Source organism: Zingiber officinale, chromosome 2A (genome assembly GCF_018446385.1).
Source record: "Zingiber officinale cultivar Zhangliang chromosome 2A, Zo_v1.1, whole genome shotgun sequence".
NCBI lineage: Eukaryota > Viridiplantae > Streptophyta > Magnoliopsida > Zingiberales > Zingiberaceae > Zingiber > Zingiber officinale.
Genome location: NC_055988.1, coordinates 157,420,443 through 157,439,065, shown reverse-complemented (window position 1 = coordinate 157,439,065; position 18,623 = coordinate 157,420,443). Strand labels below are relative to the sequence as shown.

The window sequence follows — 18,623 nt, the reverse complement described above, 5'->3', positions numbered from 1 at the left end:
CCTCCACTTTCTTTGTTCGAGATTAATATTGTACCCACATGACTCAATCAGACCATAGCTTTTGTGCACAGTCACCGGTTAAACTTTCTGGCAGTCCATGCTCTGATACCAATTGTAGGATCGAAAATAATTTAGATATCTCCATAATGATATGATATTGTCCACTTTGGGTCTAGGCCCTCATGATTTTGCTCTTGGGCTCTACCCAAAAGGCCTCATGCCAATGGAGATATCTTTTCTCTTATAAACTCATGATCTTTCCCATGTGTTTTTAATGTGGGACTATGTTTGCAACCTTACAACCCTAACACAGTAAGCGTCGGTCTAGTTTATGTCCATTTGGGATCTCTAAATTGAGACCTTGACTAGTTCCTGGTTCTGGGAGGACAGGAACTAATTACTACTCTTTATTATTAATTAGCGTCGGTCCAGTCTCGAGAAGGCTTTGATAGAACACTGATATACGAGTTACTACGCATCCGTTTGAGCTTCTGACTACTCCAGACTTCTACTACAACTCTGCTGCAAAGCTATTGCGCTTGACGATTGTTCCGAGGACTTTCGATCGTGACCGATAGACCGACAACGACACACGAGCACTCCCATTTCGATCCTTAAGTGTTGGTAACGAAGTTTGTTTGTGTACTTAATTTCTACAAAAGGACAAGTGCAGTGTGTTGCACTTGTTCTAATCCTTTTTGTACTCGATTCCCTCTTCCCAAAGTATCAGGAGAGGTTTTTAGTGAATTATCCATCGGTAGGTCCGTGGGACCTGGGTCTTGGAGTAGGAGTCACCGAAGGCTCCGAACCAAGTAAACCAACTATGTTTTCTTGTGGTTTTTGTTTTTGATATCTTATTTATTTTCCGCTGCATCCGCACTCACAATTTTAAAAACGAGAAAACAAGTTTTTTAAAAATCATGTGATTCACCCCCCTCCCCCCCCCCCTTCTCTCTCACGTGTGTATCGATCCAACAATTACCTTATTTATTATTGTGCCTAATTTTTAGATTATTTTTCTATAAGGTTTCTCCATAAATTTAAAAATAAGAATCATATTATTATTATTACTACTGTATGTGTCTATTTTTGCCTTGATTTAGTTGTGCTTAACTTATATTTCTGATTTATCTGATAAACTATTAGATTAATATTTATTTCCACTGTACTATTATTCTATTTATTTGTTATTTTTTAAAATATCAGTTCGTAAAATTCATAGCATTATTCTCCCCCCTTTAACATCGAGTTCGATCTTACAGTTCTTAATTAGGTTTGTCTAGTTTCCAACTAGGTCTTCCACCGTCTAGCCCTGCTAAAATTTTTATTGTCTAGTTCCCAACTAGGTCTTTCAGTGCTAGTCTCGTTAGGACTTGCACTATCTGGTTTCCAACCAGGACTTCCCTTTACTTAGTTCCACTAGGTCTTACAATGTGTAGCCCCACTAGGACTTTCACTGTCTGATTTTCAACTAGGGCTTCTCTTTGCCTAGTCCCACTAGGACTTTCATTGCCTAGTCCCATTAGGTCTTTCCACCAAGCTGCCAAGTATTTGGTTCTACTTGGACTTCTCACTCACTTCTAAGCTTCAAGTCAATCTTGACTTTACTTGAACTCTTCACTTAACTTGATCACCCATGATCAAGTTATTTGGTCACACTCCCTTAAACATATTATTCAAATTAAATCATCAATGCTCTAGAGGTCGATTGCACTAACAAAAAGTTTAGGCATTGGAGTTTCTAATATGTTTGTCAAGTGTGTAGGTATAAAATAACTTCACAAAACAAATTCTGATAGGTCAAGGAAATCAAACACCATGCAAAAGAAGTCTTGTTAGGGTAGGAATACCAGACACTAGATAGAGGAAATCCTAATTGGTTAAGGAGACTAAACACCAGACAGAGAAAGTCTCAATAGATCAGCATAATCAAAAACTAGGTAAGGTAAGTCTTGGGTAACCAAGCAAAGTAAGCAAAGTAAGTTCAAGAGATAACTTTTTAATAAAGAAGGTTAGGGAGGGTCCTTCTATTTGAGATGTGGGTAGTCTCCGTACAACTAGGCGGTTGAGATAACTTTTTAATAAAGAAGGTTAGGGAGGGTCCTTCTATTTGAGATGTGGGTAGTCTCCGTACAACTAGGCGGTTGACTTGACCAAAAGAAACTACAAAGAGTTTGAAAATTAAAGTCAGATATATAGTTGACAAAAAGTAACTATTTTGAATATAATTTTTAGCATATATCTGCTGGTAGGGGTGGGCATAATTCGGTTCAAACCGAAAAAATCAACCGAACCGAAAATTTTCGATTTTTTTTTTCGGTTTTTTCGGGGTTTCGGCCGGTTTCGGTTTAAGTTTTTAAAAATTCGATTATTCGGTTCGGTTTCCGGTTTTGACTTCCAAAAAATCGAAAAAATCGAACCGATCGTATTATACTTAAAACATTATTTTTATGGATATTGGATCATACAAGTGGATTAGTTTCTAATCATTTATAATATAATAGCATAATCAAATTATATATTTATATTTACTTATTGTTACCAGATAACAAAATTTTAGTATTACTTTAAATTCATAATTATTTTAATAAATTGATAGTTTTTCTTGGTCTCTAAACTAATATTTGTAGTAGCACAAAATCAATTTAATTCATTGTATAAACCGTATATAACCGACCGTATAAACCGGACCGTATTACAATAAAAATCGAACCGAACCGTAATAAAATGGTTTAGTTTTGGATCAAAATCTTTAAAACCGAAATCGAAAAAATAAAACCATAGTAAGGTAAAATCGGACCAAATCGGCCGATGCCCACCCCTATCTGCTTGGACTAACTTTGTGTAACAGGAAAAGTTAGCTTCCGCGTGATCGAAAGGTTTGTAGGTCGACAAGAATTCTATGTGACCGGAAGTTATGTAGGCAATCAGAAGGGGAGTTAATGGAACAGATTGGATAAGATTTGATTTGATAAAATTTTGGTAACATTTCATTCCAAGCAACCAAATCACGACCAAATGTGATTTAAGGCAACCTGAGAAAAGGACAAGCATCTAGCTCATAGTAAATGAAATAAATAAGGTCTAAGCGACTAGAATCTTTTGAGGTAACCACAATCCAAGTGATCGACTATCTCAGGTGGCTAGAGCATCAAGATAAGTTTCGAGCATTAGGTAAATGGAAATAATGAGTTCTAGGAGGTTGGATGCTAGTATGCTACCCTAGTCGACTAGAGGGCTTAGAACAACACTTAGAGAGTGTTTGGTAGAGCTTCTATTAAGCATTTTTAAATTCTAACCACATGAAAGTACTTTTGAGTGTGTCAATGTCAACTTTTGCTTCACCTTCTGTAACTTTAACTCAAAAGTTAGAAATAAGAATTTGATTTTTTTTTCTTACTTCTATTTTTTTTTATGATTTAAAATTAATAGTTGACATCTATGATCTTAATAAATTTATCATTTCATATAATTACCACGACATTTATGACCTTAATAAATTTATCATTTTACATAATTGTCACCACACTCCTGTGATATTTATTTTTTAAATACTATTTTATATTTTTATATAATTTGTATTTCTAGATTTTTATACATATTTTTTGTATTTATACTCTTGTGTTAGTGCTCTCATACAACAACATTGTGAACTACCTAAATTGACGGCCCCAAAGCACGTAATTCAATCCTACATGATCCACTGATGGATCATGGTCATGATGTAGGAGCCTAGCGGCAGCTAAATCACTTTAAAAAATGTGTGATATGTAAGCTTGCTTCTATGTTTTGTTTATTTTTATTGTGTTTATTATGCTGGTAACCTTGATATCAAAGCAAGAGTAGTTGAGAAATATACTTTCAAGTGTCAATTCACTCCTTCTAATTAGGTCATCTAATCACCCACATAAACATGTTAATGATTATGGTAAATAGGATTGTATATGTTTGTTTTATTTCCACCTATTATTTTTTGTGACCTTGATATCCAGAGTAAATTTTGAATCACTATTACTCATCTCATTGGTCCTAACACTATACTTCACCAATGGAGATCTAACCCCAAAATCCTTTTGCTCATCTACATGCCAATACACTGCCAAAATTATCCAGCACCTAGTTAGTCTCCTCTAAAAACTTTAATTATGCACCAATAAACTACAGCAATTTAGTGGTCCTTTGTTGTTTTTTTAATTTTATGTTTAGCAGAGTCTCAAAAATATTGCAAGTAGCTTGGCTTCTAATCCACTTGGCGGATGCATTCCCTCATCAAAAATAAACTTTGGGCATTTAAAAAGCACCAAACAAAATATCAGAATGGTATGGTGAAGAGCATATTGTTGTCAAACATTTAGTGATAAATAACAATAAGAGCACAGCTTCCATGGCTGAAGATAGTTTAGGCCAGCCATAATCAGTTTTCCCTTCTAGTTGTCTCCATTACACTTTCGCTACATTTTTTTATTTATATTCCTTCCAGTTGTTTCCGTTAATCACTTGAGCACAACAGAATTAATCAAATGCCCTTAATTCCACTCCAATCTCTGTTCAGTTCCCAGCTAAGCAAAATATTTTATGGCAGCGGCCTGGTGTTAGCTCCCTCCCAAATGTGCCCCGGCGCGGTTTGGTCAACCCCACGAGTGAGAAGAGAGGCATTTCGATGACGTCCGAGGGGAGAGGCGTGTCCAACCATGGCAAAGTAAACGAATAATTAATTAATCACGACTGAGTCCTGGCTAGGAAGAGTCAGGAGAAGACTAGCCAGCCCTGTTTTGTTCTTCAATCCTTGTTCCAAGTTATTTTTCTTTTCTCTGCTATCCATTACCGCGGTTTCGTCCTTCATCGACTTCCTGGCGATGGAAAAACGAGTAAGTCATCTCTCGCGTTTCATCATGTTAATTTGCTTCTCTTGCTTTCCTCAATTTGATCCTTGGAGTTGCTTAGCATGGATAAGATTTTGATGGCCGTTTAGGGGTGACAAATGTACAAAGATTAACAATAGTCAGGAACGGAAACTGATTAATTGTATGAGTTGATATCACGCAACTTTATTCAAGGCCTTCTGAAAGCTTCATGTTGTATGTTGCCTTTTGCCTTTCTTTAGAACGTGAAACTACCGATAGATACTTCTTGTTGTCTTTACTCCATTTTTTGGTTTTTCCCTCTTTATTAGGAGTGTGACTTTGTTGATCTTTCCATCTCCTTGATGAGCTTCAAAACCATAGGATACGCCATTTATCAGACTTCAGGAATTTTTCGTTGAATAAAAACTTTGTTTTTGAATGTTTGATAGTCCACAAAAAAATATTGTGTTGCAACTCATATAAACTGAGTAAAATTCCCATATAGGATCACAAACAAACCTTCTTATAAACTGAGTAAACTTCCTTTTATATGCATGATAATTTTTTGTGGCTACATTAGCTGAATATGTTTAACCTAATCTTTGTTGGCTTATTGTGCCAAGTGTGGTGCCATTTAGATGGATAATCTGCAAGTGGGCTGAACATATTCCTCAGTTATGGAAGAAGCAAGCACATTATCCATGCCGCCAGAATCTCTTCCATCTTCAGAAGAACTTGTAACTTCAAGTGTAGCTGACAAATATCTTGAGAGTACTGATCACTTTCAGGAGAAAAGTGTGGATGATACAGGGACAAAAGTTGAGCAACATTACTCAGTTCCATCAATGGACAACAAGTATGTGAGTGATAGACAGCATAAGAAAGGAGTAGAAGAAGTCTATTCGAATTACAAGCAGGAAGTTGCTGTAGAGGATTCCCAGCCATTTGTTCTGCAAAATTTTGAATATATCTCATCTGAACAAATTACTTTCACTACTGATAGACAGCACAAGAAAGGAGTAGAAGAAGAAATGGCATCAGTTGAGCTTCAGCAACATTTATCTGGTCCTTCATCAGTAGACAGCAAACCTTTAAGTGGAGGTGTTGAGTTGACTAACAAGCAGGAAGATGAGGCATCCGCTCAGCTTCAGCAACACCTCTCAGATCCTTCATCTGAGAACAACAAGCCTTTAAGTGAACAAGTCAATGCCAATAACAAACAGGAAGTTGCTGTCCAGGATTCTGAACCATCAGTTCAGCAAAATTTTGCATATATCTCAGCTGAACAAGTAACTGCTTCTGAAAGTCTCACTACTCATAGACAGCTTAAAGAAGGTGCAGAAGATGAAGATGAGGCATCTGCTCAGCTTCAGCAACATTTTTCTGATTCTTCATCAGTGCATAGCAAACCTTTCAATGAAGATGTTGTACAGATACAAAAATTTGTAGATATCTCATCCCCACAAGTGACTGCTACTTTAAACGTGGATACTCGTAGCCAGCATCAAAAAGGAGACGGATCTCAGCAAAGCATTGCCAATGCCTCAATAATAGACATTGATAATGCAAATGCAAATGCAAAAGACAACTCTAGTGTACTAGATACTTCCGTTGGTGGTAAAGCTCTGCTTATCTCAGAAACTATTAAAGATCCACTATCTCATTTTTTGGAGGCACAAAAAGGACTAAAGAGCATTTCCCCTCATAAAGGAAAAGCTTCTTCTAAATATGGTACCAGCGAGGACACTAAAAGAAGAAAAAGTGAAAGGAAGCCATCTCGGTTCCTTTCTGATCTCAGCCGCTGGAATGCTCTTGGAGAAACAGATAAGAAGCCAGCAGAGTTAACTAAATCCTTCAAGAACAGAGAAGTCACAAATAGAGGTATTGTCGACACAAGTACACAAGCTCCTGTTATGGCAGTTGTGAACAAATTTGGAGGAACCTATGACTGGAGAGCTAATAAAGCACAATTTGCAGTAATAGTCTTTATGCTCTTTCTGAGAATGATGATGCTTATAACTTTGTTGAAATTTCTTACATTTTTTATTGCTCCATCATTAACATGTGGAATTTGGCTACATGCAGAAACAAAAGACTGCCAAGTTTGAACTAGAAAAGGTTCAAGGAGAAATTGCTAAATGCAAAAGACAATTAGATTTTTCTGAAGAGGCTAAAGTCCAGGTACTGAAAGAGATGGAAGGCACTGAGAGGTTAATAGAAGAACTGAAGCATAAACTAGAGAGAGCCAAGCAAGACGAGGCTCATGCAAGACAAGACATGGAACTGTCCCATCTAAGATTCGATGAAATAGAGCAAGGTATTCCCATTGAATCAAGCAATGTGGTTAAAGCACAATTAGAGGTTGCCAGAGAGAGACATGAAGCCATAATGACTGAGAGACAGTCATCGGTTAAGGAACTGAAAGATTTACAAGAAAAGTTGGTTTTATTGATTACTGAAAGAGATACTGCAATTAGGAAATCTAAAGAGGCTACTTTTGCTGCCATGGAGATTGAGAAGAAAGTAGAGGAGCTTACCATGGAGCTCAACTCAACAAAAGGTCCATTGCAATCAGCTCGTGCTGCATATCTTGAGGCAAATGAACATAGAATTGGTGCGATCTTGGTACGAGATCAAGATTGCCTAACATGGGAGAAGGAATTAAAACAGGTTGAAGAAGAGGTTCAACAGTTTTATCAGCTGCTGACGTTAACAAAGGATCTAAAATTAAAACTAGATACATCCTCTGCATTGTTATCTAAAGTCAAGGCTGAATTAGTAGCATATATGAAAGCAAAATTGGAAGAAGAGTCTGAGGGTTTAAAAATTGATAAAATGTCAGATAATGAGGCAGAAACAAAGAGAAGACTCCCATTCACTGAAGAAACGGATCTAACTAAAAGGGAACTTGAGGAATTGAACAATAGAAAGAAAGAATCTGAAAACGTGGTTAACTCTCTTAGAGTTGCATTCTCAGACCTCAAGTCTGAGCTTGAAGCTGAAAAATCTGCTCTCAATATCTTAAAACAGAGGGAAGGCATGGCATCTATAGTCGTTTCTTCCCTAGTAGCTGAGATTGACAGGACAAACAAAGAAATCGAAGCAGTTAGAATGAGGGAAAAGGAAGGCAGAGACAAGATGGTGGAGCTACTCAAGTCATTGCCAAGAGCAGCTCAGGAAGCAGATGAAGCCAAATCTGTTGCGAAGATGGTGCGTGAAGAACTGCAAAATTCCAGAAACGAGGCTGAGCAAGCACAAGCCGCTGCAAGCACAATGCAGATGAAACTACATGCAACGTTCAAGGAAATAGAAGCAGCGAAAGCGTCAGAGAAGTTGGCACTTGCACAGGTGCACGCACGTCAAGACAGTGTGCATCTCCCTAGCGGGGTTGGTGTGACTCTACAATTAGATGAGTACTTGACTCTTTGCAAGAAAGCCAATGAAGCGGAGCAGCTTGCGCGTGAGAAAATGACAGCCGCTCACACAGAAATTGAAATGGCTATACAATCGCATTTACTTAGCTTGAAGAGACTGAAGGAAGCATATAGGGAGATGCCACAACGCAAGGAAGCTTTGGAAATCGCTATGAAGAAGGCCGAGGAGGCGATGAGCGGCAAATTGGCAGCAGAACAGGCGTTTAGGGCATGCAGAGCTGAGCTAGAGCATCAAAGAAAAGCTAATGATGCAGGTAAAGCAACTGTTGGACATCAAGCGAGCTCACTTGCGAGTGTTCATCAGAGAAGTGAAACAAACATGACCAGAAAGCCAGAAGAGGAGTTAGAACAGCAATGGAAAGCTAGCAATGAAGCTACAAGTGTTGCCGTTGTTGGTCCCGAGGAGAGCACACATTCTAGCTTGCCTCACGAAAGTGAAACAACGAGCAGCAAGAAGCAAGAAAGCGATGTTCTTGTGCATCCTGAGTTGGAAGATACTAAACATTCTATTATCGTGAACAAAAAGAAGAAATCAGTATTTTGGAAGTTTATTTTCTTCTTTGGCCGCCGAACCAAACATTGAACCAATAGACATAGTTGATGCATGGATGCCTGAGTGAAGAAGATTGCCATTTTGTTGTTGTAACGAGTTTCATATAATCTTTCCCTGCTGAATGTAAATGCCTCACAAATTTGACAATACAGACATTGATGAATTGTACACTCGTATGATTTATTGTGCAAACTAATCTAATGGCATAGCTTTCTTGAAAGTAATTATTACCAGAGCCATGTACCTTGTACCCATGAGGCCTCCATTCCTGAAAAATGAATGTGGTTTAGGCCTTCCCATCTTGTCGACTGTGTACACCATCAGTCGGCTGTGGTGTTTGGTATGGACTGTTGGAGATCAATACCAAAATAAAAATATATGGATGAGAGTAATTTTCTCATTCAAGGATAGAATTTAATAGATAGAATTTAGAATATATGGGTGGGAGTATTTCTCTCATTCATTGGATAGAATTTAATAGATAGAAATTAGAATGTGTAGTTGAGAGTATTTCTCTCATCTAATGGATAAGAATAAATTTTTTTTGTAGATAAACTTAGTTTTTGATCAACTATATATCTTGTATAGTGAGTGCTATAAATACTCCTCCTGCATTTAATCATTCAACGAAAAATCAAAATGTAGAGTTTTCAAGTTGAAAGTTGTTCTTCAACTTTCCTTCTTTTCTCTTTAAAATTGTGAGTGATCCTCAAAAGTATTGCAATGCCTTTAAAGTGTGGATATAATATAAGTAATTTATTTACTTGTTTATAGTCCAATTTCTAACAATTGGTATCAGAGCTAAACGATCAGGGATTGTTCTTGGTGGAGTTATCTTGAATCGTGTGGAGGTTTATATTGTACAAGGTTGTTAATCAAACTTGTTCGGTATAATCAAAATCTTTTCGACACAATGTGCGAAGTAGTAGGAGGAGTCAAGAAGCTCAACAACAAAAACTATAACACATGGACACATGTATGGAGTCCTACCTACAAGGTCAGAATCTTTAGAAGGTTGGCAGTGGTAGTGAAGCCATGCAACCGTCAGAAGATGCCAATGGCATCTTGCGAAAATGAAGGATCAAAGGTAAAACAATGTTTGCTTTAAAAATCACAATTGAAGAAAAAAATGTTGGAGCACATCCGAGATGCCAAAAGACTAGAGGAAGTATGGGATATCTTTGCTACACTCTTTTCAAAGAAGAATAATACAAGATTACAACTCTTGGAGAATGAGCTACTAGCAATAGGGCAACGTGACAAAATGATTGCCCAATACTTCCACAAGGTAAAGCCGATATGTAACAAAATTTCAGAATTAGATCCAACAACTCCTATCCATGATTTGAAACCAGAATATCAAGGATTTGTTGCTGCTATACAAGGATGGTCAACACAACCGTCACTTCTTGAGTTTGAAAATTTACTTACAGGCCAAGAAGCTATGGTTAAGCAAATGAGAGAAGTCTTGCTCAAGGGTGAGGAGGAAGCAGTGTACACCAGTAAAAGTAAGGGTAACTTCAAGTGGCACACTGATGATGGATCTAAAAAGAATGGTGACAAAGTGAAGAGCTATCAAGGAAATAGAGTCCATCGTTCAAGGAGTGCCCCAAAGAATCACGTTGATAATAGAAAGTTTATTGGAGAGTGATACAATTGTGGGAAGGTGGGTCACATGGCAAAAGATTGTTGGGCCAAGAAAAAGTTTGTTCAAAGTAATACTGCTACCTCTAATTCTAAGGAGAATAACGAAGATGATTGAAATTTCGAAGCATTGTTTTTTGTAGAAAAAAATTAAGTAGCATTCCAACAATGCCAGACAAGATTAACTACAAAAATGACCGGATCGTAGATTCAAGCTGCTCAAATCACACGACGGGTGACAAAGAAAAATTATAAAACTTGTCTGAATACAAGGGAGCTCATATGGTGGTGACAACCAACAATTAACTCAAGGTTATCAATAGCTCACATTGGTAAGACAATAATTACACCCTAATATAATTCTAACCAGGCTTTAAGATGTCTATCATGTCCTAGGAATGAAGAAAAATTTGTTATTTGTGGCTCAATTGAAATCATCAGGTCATTATGTTCTGTTTGATCCACAAAATGTAAAGGTATATCGAAAACTCAAAATATCAGAAACACTGATAATGGAAGGGCAACGGCTAGAGTCGGTCTACGTGATGTCAACAGAGTCTGCATATATAGACATGACAAGAAAAAGTGAACATCAGATATATGGCATATGAGATTAGGTCATGTTAACTATTCCAAGTTAAACATGATGATGAAGAAGTCGATGCTTAAGGGGCTTCCTCAACTAGATATACGAACAAACACGGTATATATGGGATGTCAATATGGTAAAACACACCAATTACCTTATCGAGAGTCAAAGTTTAAAGCAAAGGAACCATTAGAGTTAGCCAACTCTGATGTATTCAAACCCATTAAGCAACCATCAATTGGTGGTATACGGTACATGGTGGCATTCATTGATGACTTCTCAAGGTATGTCTGGATATTATTTATGAATGGAAGATCTGATACGTTTTTCAAGTTTAAAGAATTTAAACAGTCAGTCGAAGGATAATTGGGTATGAAGATTTGTTGTCTACGCACAGACAATGAGAGAGAATATAGCTCAAGAGAGTTCTCTCAATACTCAAGAGAAAGTTGAATATACCATCATTACACATATGTCAACACATCACAATAGAATGATATAGTGGAAAGAAAAAACCAACATCTTGCAGAAATTTGTCAGATTATGTTGCACGACAAGAATGTACCTAGATGGTTTTGGGCTAAAGCAATGATGCGTGCAGCCTCTGTCATTAACAAACTTCCTCAACCAAGGTTAGAATTCATTTCACCCTTTGAGAAATTATGAAGCATAAAACCTATAGTTAGCTACTTTTGAGTATTTGACTATGTATGTTATGTTTTTGTTTCTGATCACTTACGAACCAAGTTCGACAAGAAAGCTATTAGATGTATCTTTATATGATACGGCAGCCAAAGAAAAGGATGAAAATATTATGATCTAACAAACAGAAGATGTTACACTTCATGAAATGTAGTGTTTGATGAAGCATTTTCTTGGTGTACCCCAATTAAGGAGGTGTTGTCAGATTCTAAAGACCTCGAAGACAAATTGCAACAAAAGATGAGAGAGTATATTGTTCAACTTCAATCAAGTTCAGATGAATCAAGAGATCGAAATGACAAGGATATTGTGCAAAAAGTGGCTTAAAGTCCTTGGCAAACTGACATATATCAATAACCAAATGAAGAAAAATGGCCTAGTGAAATGAAAGAATTAACTCCCCAATTTTAACTCTGAAGGTGAATAAAAACACAAAGGACAAATCCAAAATATGTCAATGTAGCCATAGTTGAAGAAGCAACAAAGCCTGAGACGTTTGAAGAAGCATCGCAAAGTCCTGAGTGGGTGATAGCTATAAAAGGAGAGAATGATGCACTACAACAAAATCAAACTTGGAATCTCATACCAAAACCAAGAGATGTAAAACCCATTTCTTGCAAGTGGGTTTTCAAAATAAAGCATTGTCCAAATGGGTTAATCAAGAGGTACAAGGCACGATTGGTAGCTCGTGACTTTTCTCAACAGTATAGACTAAACTATGATGAAACATTTAGTATAGTGGCAAAACTTACAATTGTATGAATCCTACTTGTACTTACAGCCAACAAAGACTAGAATCTATGGTAGATGAATGTGAAGAATGTATTTCTTCATGGAGAATTGGATCGGAAAATTTATATGATCCAACCAATAGGTTTTCAGAACCAACATCATCCTGAATATGTGTGTAAGCTACAAAATCGCTCTACGGATTGAAACAATCATCGAAGGCATTGTATGGTAAGATTGCTAAATTTCTAATCCAAAGTGGTTATTTAGTAGCATTTGTAGATTCCAACCTATTTATCAAAACCAATAAAGGAAAGTTAGCTATCGTAGTGGCAAAAGATGACTACGCTCGCTCCCAGTGTCCCCACCAACCCGTCACAGGGCCAACACGGAGGAGGTAAATTGCGGGTGGCTACTAGTCTTTTGAATAGTGACTGACGCATGAGGGAAAGTTAGCTATCGTGCTAGTATATGTGGATGACCTAATCATAACAGACGTTGACAAAGAAGAAATTCTTCAAACGAAGGAGAATTTATCAATCCAATTTCAAATGAAAGAACTTGAACAACTTAAGCACTTTCTTGGTTTAGATATTGATCGCACACAAAATGGAATATTTCTTTGCCAACAAAAATATTCCAAAGACTTGTTGAAAAGGTTTGGAATGCTCAAATGCAAGCCAATCTTGACACATATGGAACCAAATGTTAGAATATGTGCATATGAGGGAATAGCTTAGAAGATGAAACTATGTATTAACAATTGGTAGGTAGTCTCATCCACTTAACCTTAACTCGACCTGATATTTTCTATGTAGTCAGTGTGATAATTCGGTACATACAAAATCTAAAGAAGCCTCATTTGGAAGCAGCTTGATGAATACTAAGATATGTAAATAGTATAATTGATTATAATCTTTTGTACAAAAAAAATGACGACTGCAAGTTAGTTGGCTACTGCGATGCTAACTATGCAAGAGATTATGACATCAAAAGATCAATAACTAATTATGTATTCAAGCTTGGTTTTGGAACCATCTCTTGGTACAGCAAGAGACAACCAATTGTATCATTGTCAACCACTGAAATTGAGTATTGACTAGTAGCAATGGCAACTCAAGAGAGCGCATGGTTAATATAACTAATGAATATTCTACATCAACAAGTAGATTATGCAGTTCTAGTATTTGTGATAATCAATCAACAATTTGTTTGGCAAAAAATCTAATCTTTCATGCAAGAACTAAGCATGTTGAAGTGTATTATCATTTTATCAGAGAAAAAGTTCTGTAAGGAGAAATTGAGATGAGATAAACTAGTATAGATGATCAAGTTACAGATATGTTCACAAAAGGCTTGAGCACTAACAAATTCAAAATGTTCCATTATCAACTCAGCACAGTACAAAGGGTTGGTGTTGAGAGTGAGTGTTGAAAATCAATACCAACCCATTAATGGATAAGAATAAAAACATATGGATGAGAGTAACTTTCTCATTCAATAGATATGATTTAATAGATAGAAATTAGAATGTGTGGCTAGGAGTATTTCTCTCATTTAATGGATCGAATTTAATAGATAGAACTTAGAATGTGTGGCTAGGAGTATTTCTCTCATTTAATGGATCGAATTTAATAGATAGAACTTAGAATGTGTGGTTGGGAGTATTTCTCTCATCCAATGGATATGAATAAAATTTCTTTGTGGATAAAATTTAGTTTTCTGATCAACTATATATCTTACATGGTGAGTACTATAAATACTCTCCCCTGCATTGATGTTCAATCATCCAATGAAAAATAAAAGTGTAGAGTATTCAAGTTGAAAGTTGTTCTTCATCTCCCCTTCTTTTTCTCTCTAAAATTGTGAGTGATCCTCAAAAGTGTTATAGTGTCTTTGAAGTATGTATATAATACAAGTAATTTATTTACTTGTTTATAGTCCAATTTCCAACATGGATGATATCATAAGCAATAGCAAAACCACATCTTTCAATCGTCATTAATTACTCTCCCACATAACCATTGGTTGATTATTTTTAATTTATTAGAAGTGTTTTATAGAGTGGACCTTCCATGTCAATTTCTAAATATTTTATTCATTTCGATTCAAATAGTTGATTGAATAACTTTCTATTCGATCTTTACCTAACTCAACTGAATAACTTTCTATTCTGTTTCAAAATTCATTAATTGATGTGATAAATCTATAAGTATACGAGAATGTTGTCAAATAATAAAAAGATATTGATCTCACAAGGATTAATGGTCAATTTCTAGCTTACTAAGCAAATTCAATTGTTTAGACTAATCAGGGGATTTAGAATGTCTGAGAACTAGAAATCTTGAAAATCAAAGTGAAGAAGAGTGAGAGAAGAGAATTGATCAAGAAGAGAGAAAAGAAAGGAGAGTGATCTAAGAGAATTTGATTAATGAAAGTAATTCTAGGATTTTGGTTTCATCATAATGATTATAAACACATAATCTATGTTTAGTTTCCTATTCTCAATGGTGGTTTATGTAAGTAGACTATCCTGTGGTATCCGATGTGAACTTTTGGAACTGCACCGGTGTATTCATTCCAATCCATCGTCTACTTTCAAAATGACAGAGCGGAGGGATTGCCTTCTTAAAGATGTTGTTCCCCGTGGGTGTTTTGATGTGATCAACCAAGTTGGTTAGGTCCTGCGTTTTGTCTGATCCCTGTGTCTGAGTGTGCAGGAGCTTAAGAGCACAGGAAGTCGAGCGGAAAATGCAGCTAGCGAGAAGGACGGCACGGGAAGGGAGCCGATGGGCTCGGTGCGTCCGAAGGACGAGAGAGCTTGTCACGCCCCGGAGGAGTCTCTGTCCGAAGAAATTTCGGCAGCATCTCCCCTGTACGGCGGACAATCTGAAACTTTTCTACAAGCACTATATACCTCAGCCACATGCGGCTGGAATAATAACAATAAAAGAAAACAAACACCACGCAGTTAATAATTAAGCAGCCCACTAGGCTGTACCAAAACCAAAACACAAAACTGCTAGCCGGCTAGACTTACACAACCAATAACATAAATACAAAATACCACATAACAACGTCAACACTCCAAAAATAAAACCAGAGTACAGAGCTAAACAAACCGATACATAAAACAAACAAAAACATACGTGAACCGATAAGTCCTCTGATGAGACGTGGGGACCAGCAGACAGGATGCTCCAAGCGACACCATAAATAACCTGGTACCTGAAAAATATAGAGTCCACGGGGGTGAGTTCAACAACTCAGCGAATACCAATAGACATGCCTAGTAAGATATATCTAACAGCAATAAACATGGAATACAGCTTCCTAATCATATATATAGGAAAGATGCAAAACTGAAAGGTAACTGAGGAAGCTGTACTCACCAGGAACTCCTATCCAGACAAAAGGGTCGTCAAACCGAAAGTGCCCTAAATCCTGTATGCATGTCAAACATATGCATCCAACCAAATGCAGCAAATAAATGCAGCAAACACAATCACAAGAAATAAATGCATCAATGCATATGATGTCAATGATGCGTCCTGGTCACCCCTGACGCCAGTCAGTCATCTCACACACAAATGGCGAGACCGAGTGGGTAGGGCTGTGACAACCGTGCACTCTGTCGTCACTGCTCCTGATGAGTGACCGAGTGGACGGGACTCCTGTCCTGTGACCCCAAATCATAAATGGGGGAGCTCAATGCTCTCAACTCCCGGTACACGATGACGGGGAGGAATCCCTGCCAGCTAACACGTTGTGTCACACTACCCATGAGCGGACCAACGTAGCCAAACAAAGTCCCTGCTGCAACACACACTACCTGAATCGACCACTAACCCATGAGTGGTGGTGTGTGCAGATCCATGTAACTGGCGATGTGCTCAACAACAATGGAGTCGACTATCGCACAGCATGCAATCATGATGCATGACACTAAACATGGCAAAAACTGATCAACATAACCATATCCATACATACAAAATGGGTACTGTAAAAGCGATGGTCACATACCAAGATCTAGAGTACACAGGTCAGATAGAATATCAATAACCCTATGTCCTGAACATAATATGTATGGAATATCCTGATCAGCATAGAAAAAATCCATATATACATAATATGGGTACCACAGTATCAGTAAGTCAAATCCACGGATCTAGGGTATACAAGTCCTCTAAGGTATAACAACCTAGACCCAAATCATATCCCTCTTCCATAGCATATGTACCAACAATATACACAGATCAAAGAATCAGGGTCTAAACACCCGAATCATATATGATATACAAATAGAGGTACACAAATCTGATATGGCACAAAAACCTAAGTATCAGATAATCTAGATACATAGGCCAGAAACAACAATCCAAATCCTAGTCCTAGCCTCAGTAAAACATGGTATGTCACTTATTCTAGATACTAAGATACTCATGGCAATAAATCACATGATGTAAGCACGGATACGTCACAGGCGATAAACCTAACATGCTATGGATATCAAACAGTGACATACCAAAGACAAACATGTTCATTGCTTGTAGTTATAAAATACTATGCATATCCAAAGACAATATCATAAAAGATAAGTCAAGAGGTACCCGCCTCCAATCGGAAGGTCCAAATCCAGTGCAAATCCGACGTTGAGATGCTCGTCTCGTGTCAACGTCCTGTGATACATGGTGTCCAGTTTTAGCTAATTACATATAATAAATTAGCTAAATCAAATCCTCGAGAAGTTAACATAAATCCAGATCCAATCATAAACTCTAATTGGATCACCTAACTCCTCAATCGATTCTAATTAATCCAAAACTTAAATCCAATTACACATGAATCTAAAACATGATTAACCATGATATAGCATGTATCAAATGCCCTACACCTTACCTTATTTCTCAGCCGCTCCTGTTAATCCACAGGCAAGGAAAATTGCTGTTGGACGAAGTAATTGCTTAATGTCACCAATCCTCTACTCCACCAGAAGCAACTAGCTGTTCCAGAAGCCACCCAACGCCTCCGCTGCCATAATCAGTCCACAGATAAATTCTCAACCCTTTAATATATCCTGATCCCACCAATAGGATCTAAATCTAATAGGACAGAAATAATCAAACCCAAACTCACCAGTTTTGGATGCTCCCCTGCTGGTTCACTGTAGGAGGTGGCTGAAGGAAGACATAACAGGGGAATTAGGGCACAGAAAAGAACACCAAGGCTTGAGTTGCTACTCCTAACCAAAGACCTACTCAAATTTCTGGATTTCCAGCGATCTAGGGCACAGATACGCCGGCAACAAAGCACAATGAGGTCGGCGTCGTCTGTGGTGGCCGGCATCAACTCACGAAGTGGGAGAGGCTCGGTTGTGCCAGGTGGTGTCGACGGTACTCGGCGGCTACGGCACAGGCACTATGGCAGAAGAAAAATGTCGCGAAGAGGAGATCAGAGGCGCCTACAGTCGGGGAGTCAGTGTCGGCGCAAGAAGAGAAGAAAGGAGACTCGGTCGGCGGTCGCTCGAGCGTCGCCGGCGCTAGGGCACAAGGAAGGGGCACCGGCAAAGCACAGTGGCGTTGCTGGCGGCAGTGAAAACTAGGGCACGACTCGGCGTCGGTGGGCAGAGATCAGGCTCGGAGAAGAGGAGGCAGTGGCCGGCGCTATGGCAGTGAAGTCAGCGTCGCCGGTGTGGGGAAGAAACGGCACAGTGAAGAATCGGGGAAGAAAGGGAAACCGTCGGGTCGGGTGAGGGGTACGGCGAGGGAAAGGAACGGAGGAAAAGAGAAATAAAGAAAAGAAATAAAAGAAAAATAAAGGAAAAAGTAAACTTTTCCTCACTTAAATGGGTAGCCAAAACAGGCTTTCCCGGAACCAAAATCTTATCCTCGTTAACTCGTCCATACGTGCTCCGAAAAATTCCCGAAAAATTTCCAAAAATTCCAGAAAATTCCCTTATCATTATTCGCCATTTTTCCGGTATTTTACAGAGCTGCGGAAGAGTACTCCGGTGGAGCGAGAAGAACGTGCACGGCGTTCGAGGGACGAGAAGCCGGACGGAAGCCTGCTCGAGGAAGGCCGAGAATTGGATTCAGGTGAGCCCTATTCCGGTTGGCCGCAATCACCCA

The 18,623-nt window shown here is 38.1% G+C and overlaps 1 protein-coding gene across 1 annotated transcript; it reads left to right on the top strand.

Moving 5' to 3' along the window:
- The first annotated feature begins 4,764 nt into the window (after nt 1-4,764).
- Nucleotides 4,765-9,069, top strand: LOC122042878 (protein WEAK CHLOROPLAST MOVEMENT UNDER BLUE LIGHT 1-like). The gene is made up of 3 exons (XM_042603258.1): nt 4,765-4,868; nt 5,468-6,820; nt 6,930-9,069. The coding sequence occupies exons 2-3, from the start codon at nt 5,522-5,524 to the stop codon at nt 8,859-8,861; spliced, it is 3,231 nt and encodes a 1,076-aa protein (XP_042459192.1). The 5' UTR covers nt 4,765-4,868; nt 5,468-5,521; the 3' UTR covers nt 8,862-9,069.
- The last annotated feature ends 9,554 nt before the right edge of the window (nt 9,070-18,623 follow it).

Excerpts from the sequence above, each read along its gene's own strand:
- LOC122042878 (XM_042603258.1), top strand. The coding sequence starts at position 5,522 with ATGGAAGAAGCAAGCACATTATCCATGCCGCCAGAATCTCTTCCATCT. Across the intron at positions 6,821-6,929 it reads CTAATAAAGCACAATTTGCA|AAACAAAAGACTGCCAAGTT; the intron begins GTAATAGTCTTT and ends GGCTACATGCAG.